Source organism: Nothoprocta perdicaria, unplaced genomic scaffold (assembly GCF_003342845.1).
Source record: "Nothoprocta perdicaria isolate Ctin4 unplaced genomic scaffold, notPer1 scaffold_104, whole genome shotgun sequence".
Taxonomy (NCBI): Eukaryota; Metazoa; Chordata; class Aves; order Tinamiformes; family Tinamidae; genus Nothoprocta; species Nothoprocta perdicaria.
This window is the reverse complement of record NW_020454139.1, coordinates 784,012-798,005: the sequence shown is the minus strand read 5'-3', so window position 1 is coordinate 798,005 and position 13,994 is coordinate 784,012. Positions and strand designations below refer to the sequence as shown.

At 39.5% G+C, this 13,994-nt stretch overlaps 1 protein-coding gene across 1 annotated transcript in view; it reads left to right on the top strand.

Moving 5' to 3' along the window:
- BNC2 (basonuclin 2) overlaps positions 1–13,784 on the top strand; it is a 230,584-nt gene extending 216,800 nt beyond the window's left edge. Inside the window, exon 5 of the mRNA XM_026043992.1 lies at positions 12,960–13,784. Coding sequence (XP_025899777.1) covers positions 12,960–13,620 — 661 coding nt within the window. The 3' untranslated portion in view covers positions 13,621–13,784. The remainder of the gene's footprint in view (positions 1–12,959) is intronic.
- The last annotated feature ends 210 nt before the right edge of the window (positions 13,785–13,994 follow it).

The window sequence follows — 13,994 nt, the reverse complement described above, 5'->3', positions numbered from 1 at the left end:
TATATGTCTGAAAAATAAGTTGTAACTTATAAGTTGTTATTTCTGATATTACTGATTTTGATTCTAGTGCTTTACAGACTTTATTGCATATTTATTAACTAGGGAAAAATGTTGCCCACTTCCAATTTAATACATTTTTTCCTCTTTCTCTCTCTCTCTCCCCCCCCCCCTTCTCTCTCTCTCTCTCTCTCCCTCTCTCTCTCTCTCTCTCCTTTTCCTCATTATGCCAAAATAAAAAAGCAATTACACTTCAGCCATCTACAACTGAAAATACAGATGGGAGATAGTTAATCTTGCTGCCCATAAATCTTAAATTTTACTTTTTTGTGTAGCACACAAAATGTGGAAATAAAAATACCCCAAACCTACATATGAATGTGTATGTTCATGCATGCGTGTGTGTGTGTGTGTGTGTACCAAAGAAAAGAACTGTATATGAGTTGGTAGATAGAGATCTTAAAACACAGTGGATAGGAAAAGAACGTAGATTCCCACTCAGAAAAGGCAAATGAGCCCTTGTTTTAAGAAGATGCATGCAGCTAATATATTATGCAAGATTTGGAATCAAGATTTCATAAGGAAAGGAGGCAGAGGCAGGCAGTGGATCCYGTGCTGGAAGTCTCTCAGGCCTGATAGCCGGATAGGGCAGGAGCACTAATTCTGCAGCCTTTTTAGCCGGTTCTGTCACAGAAGGGGCACTGCTGGGTCAGTCAGCTCACTAGTAATTGTGTTTTACAGACTTCTAAAGCAATTGGCTCAGTCAGTCCCAATTCAATAAAAGTGGAGAGCGAGAGCGAGAGCACTTTTGTTCTATTTTTTACTTGAAATTATTTCATTCAGCAGTCTGTCTTTTTTATTACCAGGATTTGACATTAGCACTCCAAGCTATATTAGCATCCATTTCAGCAGTTCAGTAATGGTATTAAAAAAACACTTAACTTCAACGGTGAATGGTTGTATGACAGTACCATAAAAATCCACATTAAAAAAAAAAAAAAAAAAAAAAAACTTATGTATTTGTCCCTGCAAATTATTTTTCACTTGTTTAACCACTTCAAAACTAGACTCTCTTGAATGGCATTTGCAAGAGCTTGAGCAACTAAAAAGCTCATGAGAGAGCTGGGAAGAAACTGCAGCAACCGTGGCAAAAAATGAAATAGAAGATGTTTAAAATAGAAAAAGATAAAATAAAATTTAGTAAGTGCACAGGAGCACACACGCAAACACAAGAAAGACCTCTCATTTGGGGTGGGTATGTATCATTCATCAACTGAAGAAGGACTATAAAACTCAAATCATCCAAGGTAAAATCTCTGGCATCTTCCATATTTTGGGGATTTAATTTTGAACCCAGCGCTCTCCAAGCTTGGGACGGCAGCCTAACTACCTTGGCACTGCAGCACACTCGTAAATGACCGCATTAGGTTCTAAATTTTGATTAAACATTCTGTAATTAATCAATGGTAGACATGAAGCAGTTGGCAAGGTCCAGAGCTGTGAAATGTTTAAGACATAAAACATTACAAAGTAATTAGAATATGCTCCTTCAAGAGAAGGATTGCCTTCAATAAAGAGGTAAATGATAGCATCATGTTTATTGTGGACGTAGGCAGCCAGTGCAATATGATAAACTGCAGGAGATACACATATCAGTAATCATCCACATTATTAGTGTCATTAATCATAATTCTAAAAATATGACAGCAGCAGCCAACTTTTTGACCAATTTTGCCTCTGCCTGTTGGCCGTTATAACTTCACTAATAGACTGCAGAGCTCCTGTGCGTGGCAGTTTGCATTGAGAATGGAAGGTTAATTATATTTGAGCTGCTGATTCCTTCTCTCCTCGGAAAAGACTGAGCACTTTGACAATCCCAGGAGCTCACTGCTGTTAAACCAGTAAAAGTACTTTATTGAAATTTTCTTTGTTGGTCAGGAATGAGTAGATGTTTCAAATGAGATATAAGCGCCAGGCTGGGACGGACGCTAATGTTTCTTCCAAAATAATCCTTGGACAGCAAGCTGAACTCATACTTCCCTTAGATATCTTTGCATGGTCTCTGGTGGATGGGTAAAAAGTTGAGAATTTAATAACCACTGACAATACTACATATGGAAGAATCTCGGAGGATTGAAATTACTGAGGAGCTGGGGCATCAGTAAAGGGAGGTTATAGGATAATCAGCTATCAGTTGTCCAGAAAGGGATACTTATTTAGTAATGTAAAATTACTAATAGAGGAGCGCTGTTGAAGTGCCACATTGTATTTTGTTTTATCATTCCTCTGGTATTATATAAATAAAACCAGCATTTTTAGACCCCAAAAAACCAATATGAATAGAGAGTTGCCACTTCAAAATGACAAGAAAAAAAAGGGTGGTTTAAGTATTTTCCATAGAACCTCAAACCATAAAAAAGAGTACATCCTTGGATCTAAGATTTTATTGCAGACTTGAACATATAATGGAATCAGTGAAGAGTTTATGGACCTTCTAAGCAAATCCTGACATAATGCATCACTGAGTATCAGTACTTGGGAGAAAGAACTGTTTTCAGAGCAGAGCTGGAGGAAGCTAGGTGTTCTGACTGTTTTACTTTGAGATTTGGCATTTACTGAAACTTGAAACTCAAAGTCAAATTCATGACCGTGATGCTGGAATGGACAGTTAGCGTAAAACCGTGCAAAACTATCACTATCAAAATTATTTTGTGTGTCTGTTATAACAGTTAAGCCAAAAGTGAAAATTACTGATTATAAAACCTCTATCGTGTAATACTTAGAGAATCTAATTTTGAAAACAAGTGTCATTTTGTGTGTTTTGGCAACAAATTCCAACTGGCAGTTGCCTCTATACTTCTTAGGGGGAAACATTCTCTATGTGACAAGAGCACCAAAATCCGTAAATTCAGAGCTGATGAGCACAGAGCCTTGTATGAATCACCTGCATGGGGATAAACTTTGACGTAGAGCATATGTGGGTTCTAGAAATAGCTTATGACAGATGGGCTGAATGTCAGTTTTCCCAAGCACACGTACTTTCCACTGAAGGCCCATGTCCCACATGTGATGACCTTCTTGTGCATGCAACATTGCTACATTTAGATAGTTCACTTTCGAAATACTTGGTGAGAGAAATTGGTTTATTCTAAGCTTTTTCTCAGCCAATCCAGATATTAGAAAAAGAGTGCTGGCTCTTTTGTAATGAGTCTGTTTGGCTTCCAGGCAGCTAGCAAAGAGTGAGGTTGAAGTGTTGCAAAATAATTATGATCATTTCTGAGTAACTTTGGCAAATATGCCAGTGGATGTGCTTTTTGTTTGTAGTATCTTTTGATCTTTAATGGACAACAATAGTAATATATTAAGAGTGCGACATGACCTCGATGCTTCTGAGCACACACAGCTGTTGTGAAAGTGTAATTCTGTTCACATCGTAAGGACCRTCTCACTAAACACCTCAACAGGTATGTACTGAATTACTGGGCCTTTTGAGAATCCCAAACCTGTCCGATTTTACACTGAAATGTCATATAGCAGCACACATTTACCTTCAGACATCAGTTCCGCATTTAACCTGAGWATCTGTTCACATAGTTGGCTGTCCTGCCTCCACAAATGCCATCTCAACATTAACATTTTTTTATGCATTCCACGGCGATGACAAATTGTTTTCTGACTCCAGCTCTGGATTAGGTATGCAAAAGGCATGTTTGCCTCTGCCAGCAAACCGATAATTCTCACTAACATCTTCAGAGTTACAACATTTATAAAGTTGCAAAGTGGAATAAACAAACCATCTGTTTGGCTTTACCATATATGTCATGCTCTCTTATTAGCATATTACGATTCATTTAGTAAACAAATTTGGTGATTTCGCTCATGTCAAAGTTAGAGGGAGCTTGAAGATGATTAACATTCCTGGGACAGGCACATTAATACATTGCTTCCTCTGCAAAGTTAAATGGCTTCTCAGGAGAATCACCCCTTGTTGACAAGATGAGACTGTCAATTTTGTTTGCCTGCCACATTAGGGGCCGTAAGGGGATGGGAAGCTCTGAGAACGAGGAGCAGTGTAGGCAGCATAATTCACTGCGAATTGAAAAAAGAAGTCTAATTCTGATAAATGGTCGACCCCAATACATCCTACCTGTTATTACAACAGACGTGCCGTATCTGTGCAGTAAATTAGTTAAACCCCTAAAGAGTTTGGTGGGAGCTTATCTTCAAGTGAATAATTTGAGTGTAGAGGGAGCTGTCTTCGTGACCAGTGTGAGTGATTTGTTTCATATTGAAAGGGATTGAAATGACTGGGCTCCACATCTTTAATTTGCAAGAACTTGCTTGTCCTTTATTTCCTGCATTTAATAAGCACTTTTTTTTTTTTTTTTTTTTTTTTAAGATTTCTTTTTTAATAGGTGCTGAGCTGTATTTTACCTTTTGGATTTTCTTCCTATGAAATGTTAATATTTTTCAGATTCTATGCAGTTTAAAACCTTCAAGAACAGATGTAATTACCCAAACTACTTATGTAAAATGCCATAGGTGCATTGAGTAGTATAGCTTTTCGTCTTCAACCATTCTTCTAAAGTACTAGCCTCTGTCTCTATTTCCCCCCTCGCTTTCAGAGACAAATTAAGCTTGATCAGATACATGGAAGTGATAATACACGGACTGAAATCTTGGCCCCGCTAGATAAATGTGATTTTCATCATTGACTTCAGACCACAGTTTCAAACCTTGTTATCTTTGCTCAAATTTATGGATGTCTTTTTATTTTTCCTCTTTTTTTTTTTTTTTGTGTGTGTGTGTGTGTGTGTGTGTGTGTGTTATTTTCTTTTTTTTTAATATTTTTAAAAAGCAAGTTTTAGCAAAGAATACTGACAGATAGTCAAAATTAGAATGGTAAATAACAAAATAATTTCTTTAACAGTACTAATTAAATTCCAGGAACTATTTTATTGTTGATTTTTCTTAAGTAAATGGGGAATATGATTGCTGTTTCTTTCTTGAAGAAACATCAGAATTAAGGCCATATCTTTTCTCATAAATATGCACACTGTTATATTTAGCCAAAGTCTTATTTTCTAGTTCTTTGATTTCAGCTGCTTGAAACTCAGCACTTCCAGTCTGCAGAGATTCTGAGAAAGGATAAAAATCTGAGTTTATTTTCTGTTATGTTCACATATTCTAAACCTTTTTGTGAGTTTCAGGCTTAAACAAACAGGAAAGCAATATGAAATTGAAGTATGACCACAATGCATTGCCATGTTAATGATTGAAGTCATAAATGAAGCCATAAACCTTAATTGACAGCCTTTGAGGTGGAGAGAAACAAAGAGAACATCAGTTTACATCTCACCACTGGTAGGAAAAGTAGATTGAATACTGGGCAAAACTTCTATTGAACTGGTTAGTTGAGGATGAGCTCTCATGGGAGGAGTAACAAAAGCTTCATAGTTGATGATGCTTTGAAATGGATTGAGGACTTTAAACCAAGTTTGCAGGAGTGTAGCTTGTATGGGATCTCTACAGCCTAAGCAGATGCTTCGCTACCCACTSTTGTTAAGAAGTTTGCACATCTCTGACAAACTTTTGGACAAACATATCCTGGCCTTTGGTTTTGTAATAGAACCTTTGGTTTCATAACCAAATATTAGAATCTTTCATCTTAAAAAAATATTAACTGTATCCTGGATGAAAGAATATTTTATATTGTGCTTTAATGTATTAATAAGTGTAATTTTATCATATTATTTAATGGCAGTATCACTTACTGTGATTTAAAGCAAAGTTGCCCTAAGGCCAGTAGCCAACTTCAGTGAGCTCCCATCTGATTTTTTTTTTTCTGCAGCATTTTAATGATAGAGGTGGGTGACATTATTTGGACAAATCGCTTCTTTGTCAAAACTGCATTTCCAGAACTCGTGAGCTACAGGAGGTTTTAGTTGTTTGTTTTAGTTGTTTTAGTTGGAAACATAGGTAGGAARGATGTGGGGATATTCAACTAGAAACACTGAAATTACTGAGTTCAGAAATTTGATAAGTAGAAATTAAACACAAGAAGCTTCGTCTCCATGTGAGGAAGAACTTCTTYRCTGTGAGGGTGCCAGAGCCCTGGCACAGGCTGCCCAGGGAGGCTGTGGAATCTCCTTCTCTGGAGATCTTCCCAACCCGCCTGGATGCCGCCCTGTGCCCCGTGCTCTGGGTGTCCCTGCTGGAGCAGGGGGTTGGAGTAGAGGATCTCTAGAGGTCCCTTCCAACCTCAACCAGTCATTTTAATGTTGTAGTGAGATTTTTGTCTGGAACCTTTCACATTTATACTCAACCAAGGAGAAGCAAGGGATGAATGGCTAGGACATGGAGCTAGGAGGTTGGGGGTTGGCTAGGATGTTGAAGTTGGCTTGACCTTTCTGTCTGACTTCATCAGGAGCCAGGAAAGAGGTCCTTAGTCCCTGACTGACTGCCCCAATAGTTATGTTGTTGAAACTATCTTGCTCTTTTCTTCTCTCACCCACTTAATATGTAAGCATAATAATTTTTTTTCTTGTTAAAATTAGAAAACATTGCTTTGTGGTTAATTTTCAACAATATGTCCTGCCCTTAACTGTCAGCCAAACATTTAAGWCCATTTTTCGTCCACTTCATTTTGTTCTTTATGGAATGCTTGAATTTAAATAAACAGAGTACTCTATTATTCAAACCTCAACTTCACCACGCTCATTGGGGTGCGATCAGCCTCAGTGCAGATAGTACTGCAGCCACATATGCTCCTAGCGTGCACTCACAACTAGCCTTGAATCACATACAGAAGGAACACCAGCCTCTGTGCTAGAACAAGTTTTATTCTGTGGTAAGTCCCTTCTCAGCCAATTCAAAAAAAATTAAAATAATGTCTAAATAAAAATAAACTAAAATAAAACATGCATTGCATTTTTCTTTCCAATAAATTGGCAGTAAAATAACAAAATCAGATTCATTGACAAGTGCAGAAGGAAGCCTCTGAAGAGAACCCCCATCTGGATTTATGAGCTATGTAAATGGCCAGCACATTTATTTGACCATATTTCCTGGGCTTATAATCCCCTTTCTTTTGTTGATGTGCAGTACATCTGTCACCAAAGAAGCTTACTAGTAGTAGGTGGGGTGGAACTGACAGTGAATTGTAATTATGGAAGAGTATTTCTGTGCACTTAAGAACCACAATGAAGTTCCACCTGAGGCACCATCATGCTTGCACCCAGAGAGCTCCTGAGGTCGCTGCAGCACTCAGCATTGCGCCGCTCCCAAAATTTTCAGTCTAAAAAGGCGGTGATGAACTGGGAGGTTTGATATGCTGGCCACTCGGCAGGAGCCGTAGATCCCACGTGCATCGTGATGACCATWACTGTGTTTTGCGGCACTGACTCATTCTTGAGATCGCTGAAGTCAGAAGGCTGAGCTCCTCTCTGGTGAGAACTTGTCCACACACTTCTGCCCGGCATATGACTAATTCATGAGCAGTAACGTGAAAGAAGAAAGTTAATTATATGAAAAGTCAGGCATTCTGAGCTTCCTAAAGTAAGTGGGACTTCACTAAAATTTCCTTGTCACAGAAAAATGCATCTCAAAATATCTTGAAGAAATATTCCCCTCAATTTATGAGGGCAAATGRCATGTAATACAGAACTAAACATATTTTGGTGCATTCTTTGGCATATGTTATGTTAATTTTTCAGAAGTAACTTTCCTCACAATCCCATTACCTAGGATAGGGTAGAGCTGAATGAGATCTGCCTTTAATTAAGCTCTTTGACCTCAGATTTCTGCTTAGAAGACTTCAGTCTGTCTCCAGTCCCCTTTATGCAACGTTTATATTGCCAGGATCAAATCTCATTTTAGTGGATGGTGTATAAATAAGCAGTCTAAGAAATCCAGATACATTAAAAGGATTTTATTAGGTCAGATGTTTATATGTTTTCCATACATGTGTGCACTTCTGCCATTTAAGTGCTTTAAGTTTTTTCCTCTGCAGATATAGTAACAATTGCAAWGTGCAAGACACCAGAGATAGCTTTAATTTAGTTAGCTCAGGTAGGAGCAGTAATGCAGCCATGGTAAGCTAAAGCTTAGCTAGCTTTGGTGTTCATCTTGCTCCCTGATTATCCACCTCTTTGGTGCCTTGGTATAATTGACTGCACCGAAACCATGCCTCAGCTTACCCAACAAACATCATTTGCCTGGTCCTGGCAGCAATTTTCAGGGGAGRAAGGGGCAGTGAATGTGAAAAGAAAAGAAAGAAACAGAAACTGCAGGTGCACGAGGAAGAGCAGGTGGACAGATGACAACAAGGTAGGCACTGCCTGGGGGCTCATAGAGGACCTGCTAGGATTTGGGGTGAGGAACTGCTGCAAAAGGTTAGGATAAAATATTTTGATATGGTACAGAGAAAGGAGTCTGGTAAGCCTCTCAGTTATATGATCAGATGAGTAAGTACTGTTCTCCAAGAAAGAGTCAWGGAAGAACAACATAGGATGAGGGAAACAAAGAAGTAGTTGTGGTTACCAAGATACAAGGCAGTGAAGGCTTGGCCAATATTTTTGTTTGATTGATTGTTTTCTTCTTGTGTCTCTCAGATTATTGTTTGAACCTGTTGGGTTGCAGAATGTGTCTGTTATATACTCTTCTGCCTTTCCACTTGAACAGTATTCTCTGTAGCTTTCAAGATGCTAATTTCCACCCCTAAATTTGTATGTATCACATTTGTCATTTACCAGTGCCTGCCTTTTCTGGAACATCTTCCTTTGTAAACTTCTCTGCCCTGTTGAGGGTACTGTGTCTCTTTCTACTCTGCCTCCATACTCATCTTTCTTTATCCCATTTTTGTTTATGGCCCCACTATTTGCAGCAGTCCTCACGTGGAAGAGTGTATTCCTGTAGCAGACTCCCCTGTTGTCTTTGGCAGTCTTTATGCAGGGCACTGCCCAAGCAGCATGATGCTGCACGTGATGCTCAACCTGAGCCTCAGTACACACTCCTTCCTTTAGTTGCACAGCAGACAGCAAAGGGATGCAACACTAGGCACTGGGTAGTAATTTTGGCACACAATATTCTTAATTCTGCCAAAGTGTGACTGGGGTCTTCCCTTAACATTCTGAATATGTAGTGTCCAAGTAAATGAACTTTTTCTCACAGCGCACACCTCTTGTCCCTAACAGAATGTTTTTGCATGTGATATTTAGGGAAAGTATTAAGCACAAGCGAAATAGATTAAGAAATGAGTGTAAAAGAATCAATTCTTTTGAACTGTGGTTGCATAATGGAAATCGACTGCTATGAATGAACTTATATTCAGAAGTTATGAACAGCAGAGCTAATGCACTGCCATGAGTTCATCTTTATTATTGCATTACACCTGAATCAATTGATAAAGTAGCTTTTTTTTTTAAGGCTAGGAATGGCACTTAATTGAATAAAAGTCAATGTAATTATATTAGGAGAATCCAACAGTACTGCTGACAGCGGAAAAGGGACACTACTGAGTGGAGTGCCAGAACTTGTCCACACATTTCTGCACATCGTTTGCCTGACAGATATTATGGGCTGGTACATGCTTTAATTAGATTACTGATTGCCACTGCTGCAAGTGAGAATTGAATAAAGGAGGCATCTCTCCTTATCAGAGCATCAGCAGGGAGTTTCATCCTTTTGCTGGTCTTTCTCAGAGCGGCCTCTGTCCATCTGGGGCTGAGCGGCCCCTCTTTAACCACAGTAATTTATTCTTATCTCTTCATTCAGTGAGCGTTGACGTTATTTTCAGTGCGTGCCTGGCCACTGTTTCTCTCAGCAGCAAAGCAGGAAATAGCGAGCGAGGATGTGTGAGAGGCAACAGACAGTTGCAGCTCTCCCAACTGGTTTCAGCATCGTGGTGAATTCTCATAATCTCTTTGATCTGAAATCAGGTTGGGTCGGGGCAGGGAGAGAAGCTGGGGAAATAGCAAGAAATAAGCACACAAGCACTTTATGAGTAGCTTGCAGTTAGTGTTATGATGATAAGCACAACTGTGCTTTTATGCTCATGTAATAACTCTGGTCAGTGTGGACAGGCCATCACAGTAAGCATTTCCTGTGCAGTGCTGAGCAGCTTTAGCTGGAGTGCATGCCTTGGGACACGAGGAAGGCAAGAAACAGCCCCGCAGAAAGAGGGGCTGCCAGGACTGCTGCTCGCCATTCATGTGTGTGGACACCGCATGCGTCTGTTCAGTTCTCATTCGTGGATGATGATGAGGATGCTGTGAATTTGCTGTGATTAATTTGGTTTATGTCTCTCATATTGTGTGGTTGAGTCAGTATCGGTCAGGACAACAGTGTAAGTGAGATTGCAGCTGACAAAAAACAATTTCATGGTCAAGACTTTAAATAAAGTCTGTGTTTTATTAGTTTCAGATATTATTTTCTTTTGTCTTTTTTTTTTTTTTTTAACCAGATATGTCTGGATTGGAATGTGAATTTGTTCTCTTTCTCTCTCTCTCTCTCTCCTCTTTCTTTCTCTCTTTTCTCCTTCTATCCTCTCCCTCTCTCTCTTTTGTGATCTCAATTTAGCAAAAGATTAGAAAGCTGATCTTATCACAAGGTAAGCTCAGCCTTCATAAGTGCAGTGTGGGGATATGCATAACTACACTTCTGCGCCTCAAAAAAGCAAAAATAATGCTTTACTTGCTTGTGTGAAAGGAGTGTTTCCCGTGTGGGAGAAAAACAGGGAATGCTCTCCACTTTTTCATGCCCTTGACCATACCTCTCAACTGTCTCTCATTAAGAAAGAAATCCTCCATTTGAGACGCCCCCCACCACAATAATTGCATCTCGGACAGACATGATTGGATTAACTGCAGTTTAGTCGCAGTTTTACGTCATAGGACAGATACCTGCACTTGCCGGGGCCAATGGCAGGCGCAGTGAGGGGCCAGATCATTGCTATTGCTGCTATCTTTACTTATTACTGTAAATTATGTGCAAGTGATAGATGCATCACAAAGTAAGTGATAGAAAAAATACAGAAATGAACCCCACATCACTTCAATCTTCCTACATTTTGCATTTTCTGTGTTTGTCTGCATTGTGTTGCTGTACCATGGTTGGAACCTCATCTGGTTGAGAGGTATGTTTCAAAGGGTTTCTTATCAAAAAGCTTCCAGTAAGGAAATACTGCTAATACCTGTTGTTTTCCTTCTCCCTTTTTTGTTACTGTAGGACATGAATGTCTGTAAAACATTTGGTCAATGTTATGTCTTCCTGTGCCAATTTTATACCTAGTACTTTTTGCAAATTAAAGTATTCCTGTGTTAAAATTCTCTCTCTCTCTCTCTTTCTCTCTCCCCTCCCYGCCCCCATCCTCTTTCTTTCCCCTCCTACATTTGGGCTCTGATCTGCAATTTATAATGGGCAGACAGACTGGTGAGTCTGCATGTTGTAAATTGCGGGTTTGGGTCCTTAGCTTGCAAAGAATGTTATGCAGTAGAACTTCGCTAATTCTCTTGTCACTGATTTGAAAATCCAGTCACCCTCCAAAGAAAGTAAATATTTGTCCTCCTTGTCCTCAGTAATGGTGCACGTTCAGAATACTGAACCCRAAAGTTTTCTAATTTCGAAAACTTTGTACTGATTTCTCATCTCTAAACACTTTGACAAAATGAGCATGTTCTGTGTTCAGAGGTCTTTGATGTCTGTCATGTTTGTTGGTTTCATCGTTAATTCAGAAAATGCAGTTGTTCAAAAAGGATTTTCCTGACACTACTGCAAATCAGTGAGGTTCTACTGCAATGGATAAATAAAGGCCAATGTCAAAAGTGGAGAGTAGAATGCAGTATTTAAAATAATAGGCTGTATTACACAGCTACTAACCCAAAGGCTTAAGTTTTATTTGCAAATGTAGAGCTTTAATTCTTGAGAACAAAGGCCCTGATCCTGTAAAACACTTGAGAATGTTTTAACTTGCAGCTCTTGGGATCTGGTCCAAAGACCACTGACGTCAGTGACAGCTTTTCCAGTGCCTCTTGAGCACTCAGTGACTTCAAGACATAGCTAAGCCAAAGCCCCTACTTAAGTGTTTTGACTGATTTGGGGCAAAATGCTGTATCGTCATTAGGGTTTTCTTCTTTTTTTTTTCTTTTTTTTTTCTTTTTTTTTTGGAAATTACACAACTTCACTCAGGCATTTAGTGCTGCATTAGATACAGCACTGGGAAGAGTACAGTGAAGAGCAGCAGCACCCTGCCAGGGGGATGGAACCAGTGACTTTCTCTGAGATCTTCAGAAAGTCATATGTGAATTTCAGAGACTTGTTTTTCTAATCCCCACAAGTCTTTTCCATCTCTCTTTGGCCTGATTCTGAATACTTTATATCAGAAATGCATCATCAGAATCAAAACTCTTAACTAGCTATCATACAGTCATATTAATATTTTTCTCTTCCTGTATTTCACTTATACAGCTGTGTGAATACATATATATGTATATTTTGTACTTATATATGTATGTATGAATGTATAAATATACAAYTATATATACCAACTCATATTGATATTCTACTTATTAATAAAATCTTTTTTGGAAGTGAGGCTTTTAGGAGCCAAGGAGCGAGGATTCAGGAGCCAAGAGTAGCATTTCACTTGTTTGTAATTCCAGTCTATTTTGTAAATCTCGAACACCAGGGCTTGTAGCTGCTGCTGGGGACCAATGTTGAGAAGCAGTAACTGGAACTAAAAGGGAATCGGGGGGGTTATTTTGCTTGTTTTGTTTTGATTTTTCTGTTGCAAATTGCTCCTTTGTAAAGAAATAGAATTGTCCAAGGAACATGGAGAAGGGACAAATTATAAATAACTGTAAATCACTGCTAACTCAGAATTTGGGTCTGGTGCTCGGCAACTGTGCATTTAATCAAAAACACTGTACATTTTTCCTTTCTTCCCTCCCCTCTTCCTCTCCTAGACACAGTGCTAACATAAACCTGCACCGTAAACTGTTGACCAAAGAACTGGATGACATGGGCCTGGACTCCTCACAGCCTTCTCTTAGCAAAGACCTCCGTGACGAATTTTTGGTGAAGATCTACGGCGCCCAGCATCAGATGGGGCTGGATATCCGGGAAGACACCTCCTCGCCTGCCGGTACTGAGGATTCCCACATGAATGGGTATGGCAGGGGCATGTCGGAGGACTACATGGTCCTGGACCTGAGCACCACCTCCAGCATCCAGTCCAGCAGCAGTATCCATTCCTCCAGAGAATCYGATGCAGGCAGCGACGAGGGCATTCTCCTGGACGACGTCGATGGGGCAAGTGACAGCGGGGAATCTGCCCACAAAGCAGATGCCCCTGCCTTAGCTGTAGGTATGGGCACCGATGTCCCCGGATCCCTCATGTTCAACAGTGTTTCGGTGAGCAACGGTGGGATAATGTGTAACATTTGCCACAAAATGTACAGCAACAAGGGGACCCTCAGAGTGCACTATAAGACGGTGCACTTGCGAGAGATGCACAAGTGCAAAGTCCCTGGGTGCAACATGATGTTCTCCTCTGTCCGCAGCCGAAACCGGCACAGTCAGAACCCCAACCTGCATAAAAACATTCCCTTCACTTCCGTAGATTAGTTAAGGATGGACACGGCATAATGCCAGCTCTCTCGGAGGGCCTACCACATTTGAACTGCCATATACAGTCTCTCTTGGTATATATATATATATATATATAAATATACATATATATATAATCTTTTTTTTTTCTTTTTTAACAAAAGAAAGAAACACCAGGTGCTTTTTTCCCTTTGTTGGTTGTTGGATTTTTTTTTTTTTCCTGGGGATAAAAACAAAAAGGTGGGATCTTAAATCTGGGGTGAACTACCCTTCANAAAAAAAAAATAAAGAGAACAGACCCACAGAAAACTTGCAGTTGTCCCTAGATCTGTTATAAAGTTCTTGGTCATCTCCAAAGAGACAATTTGTTCTACCCATTGCCTGAAAAAAAA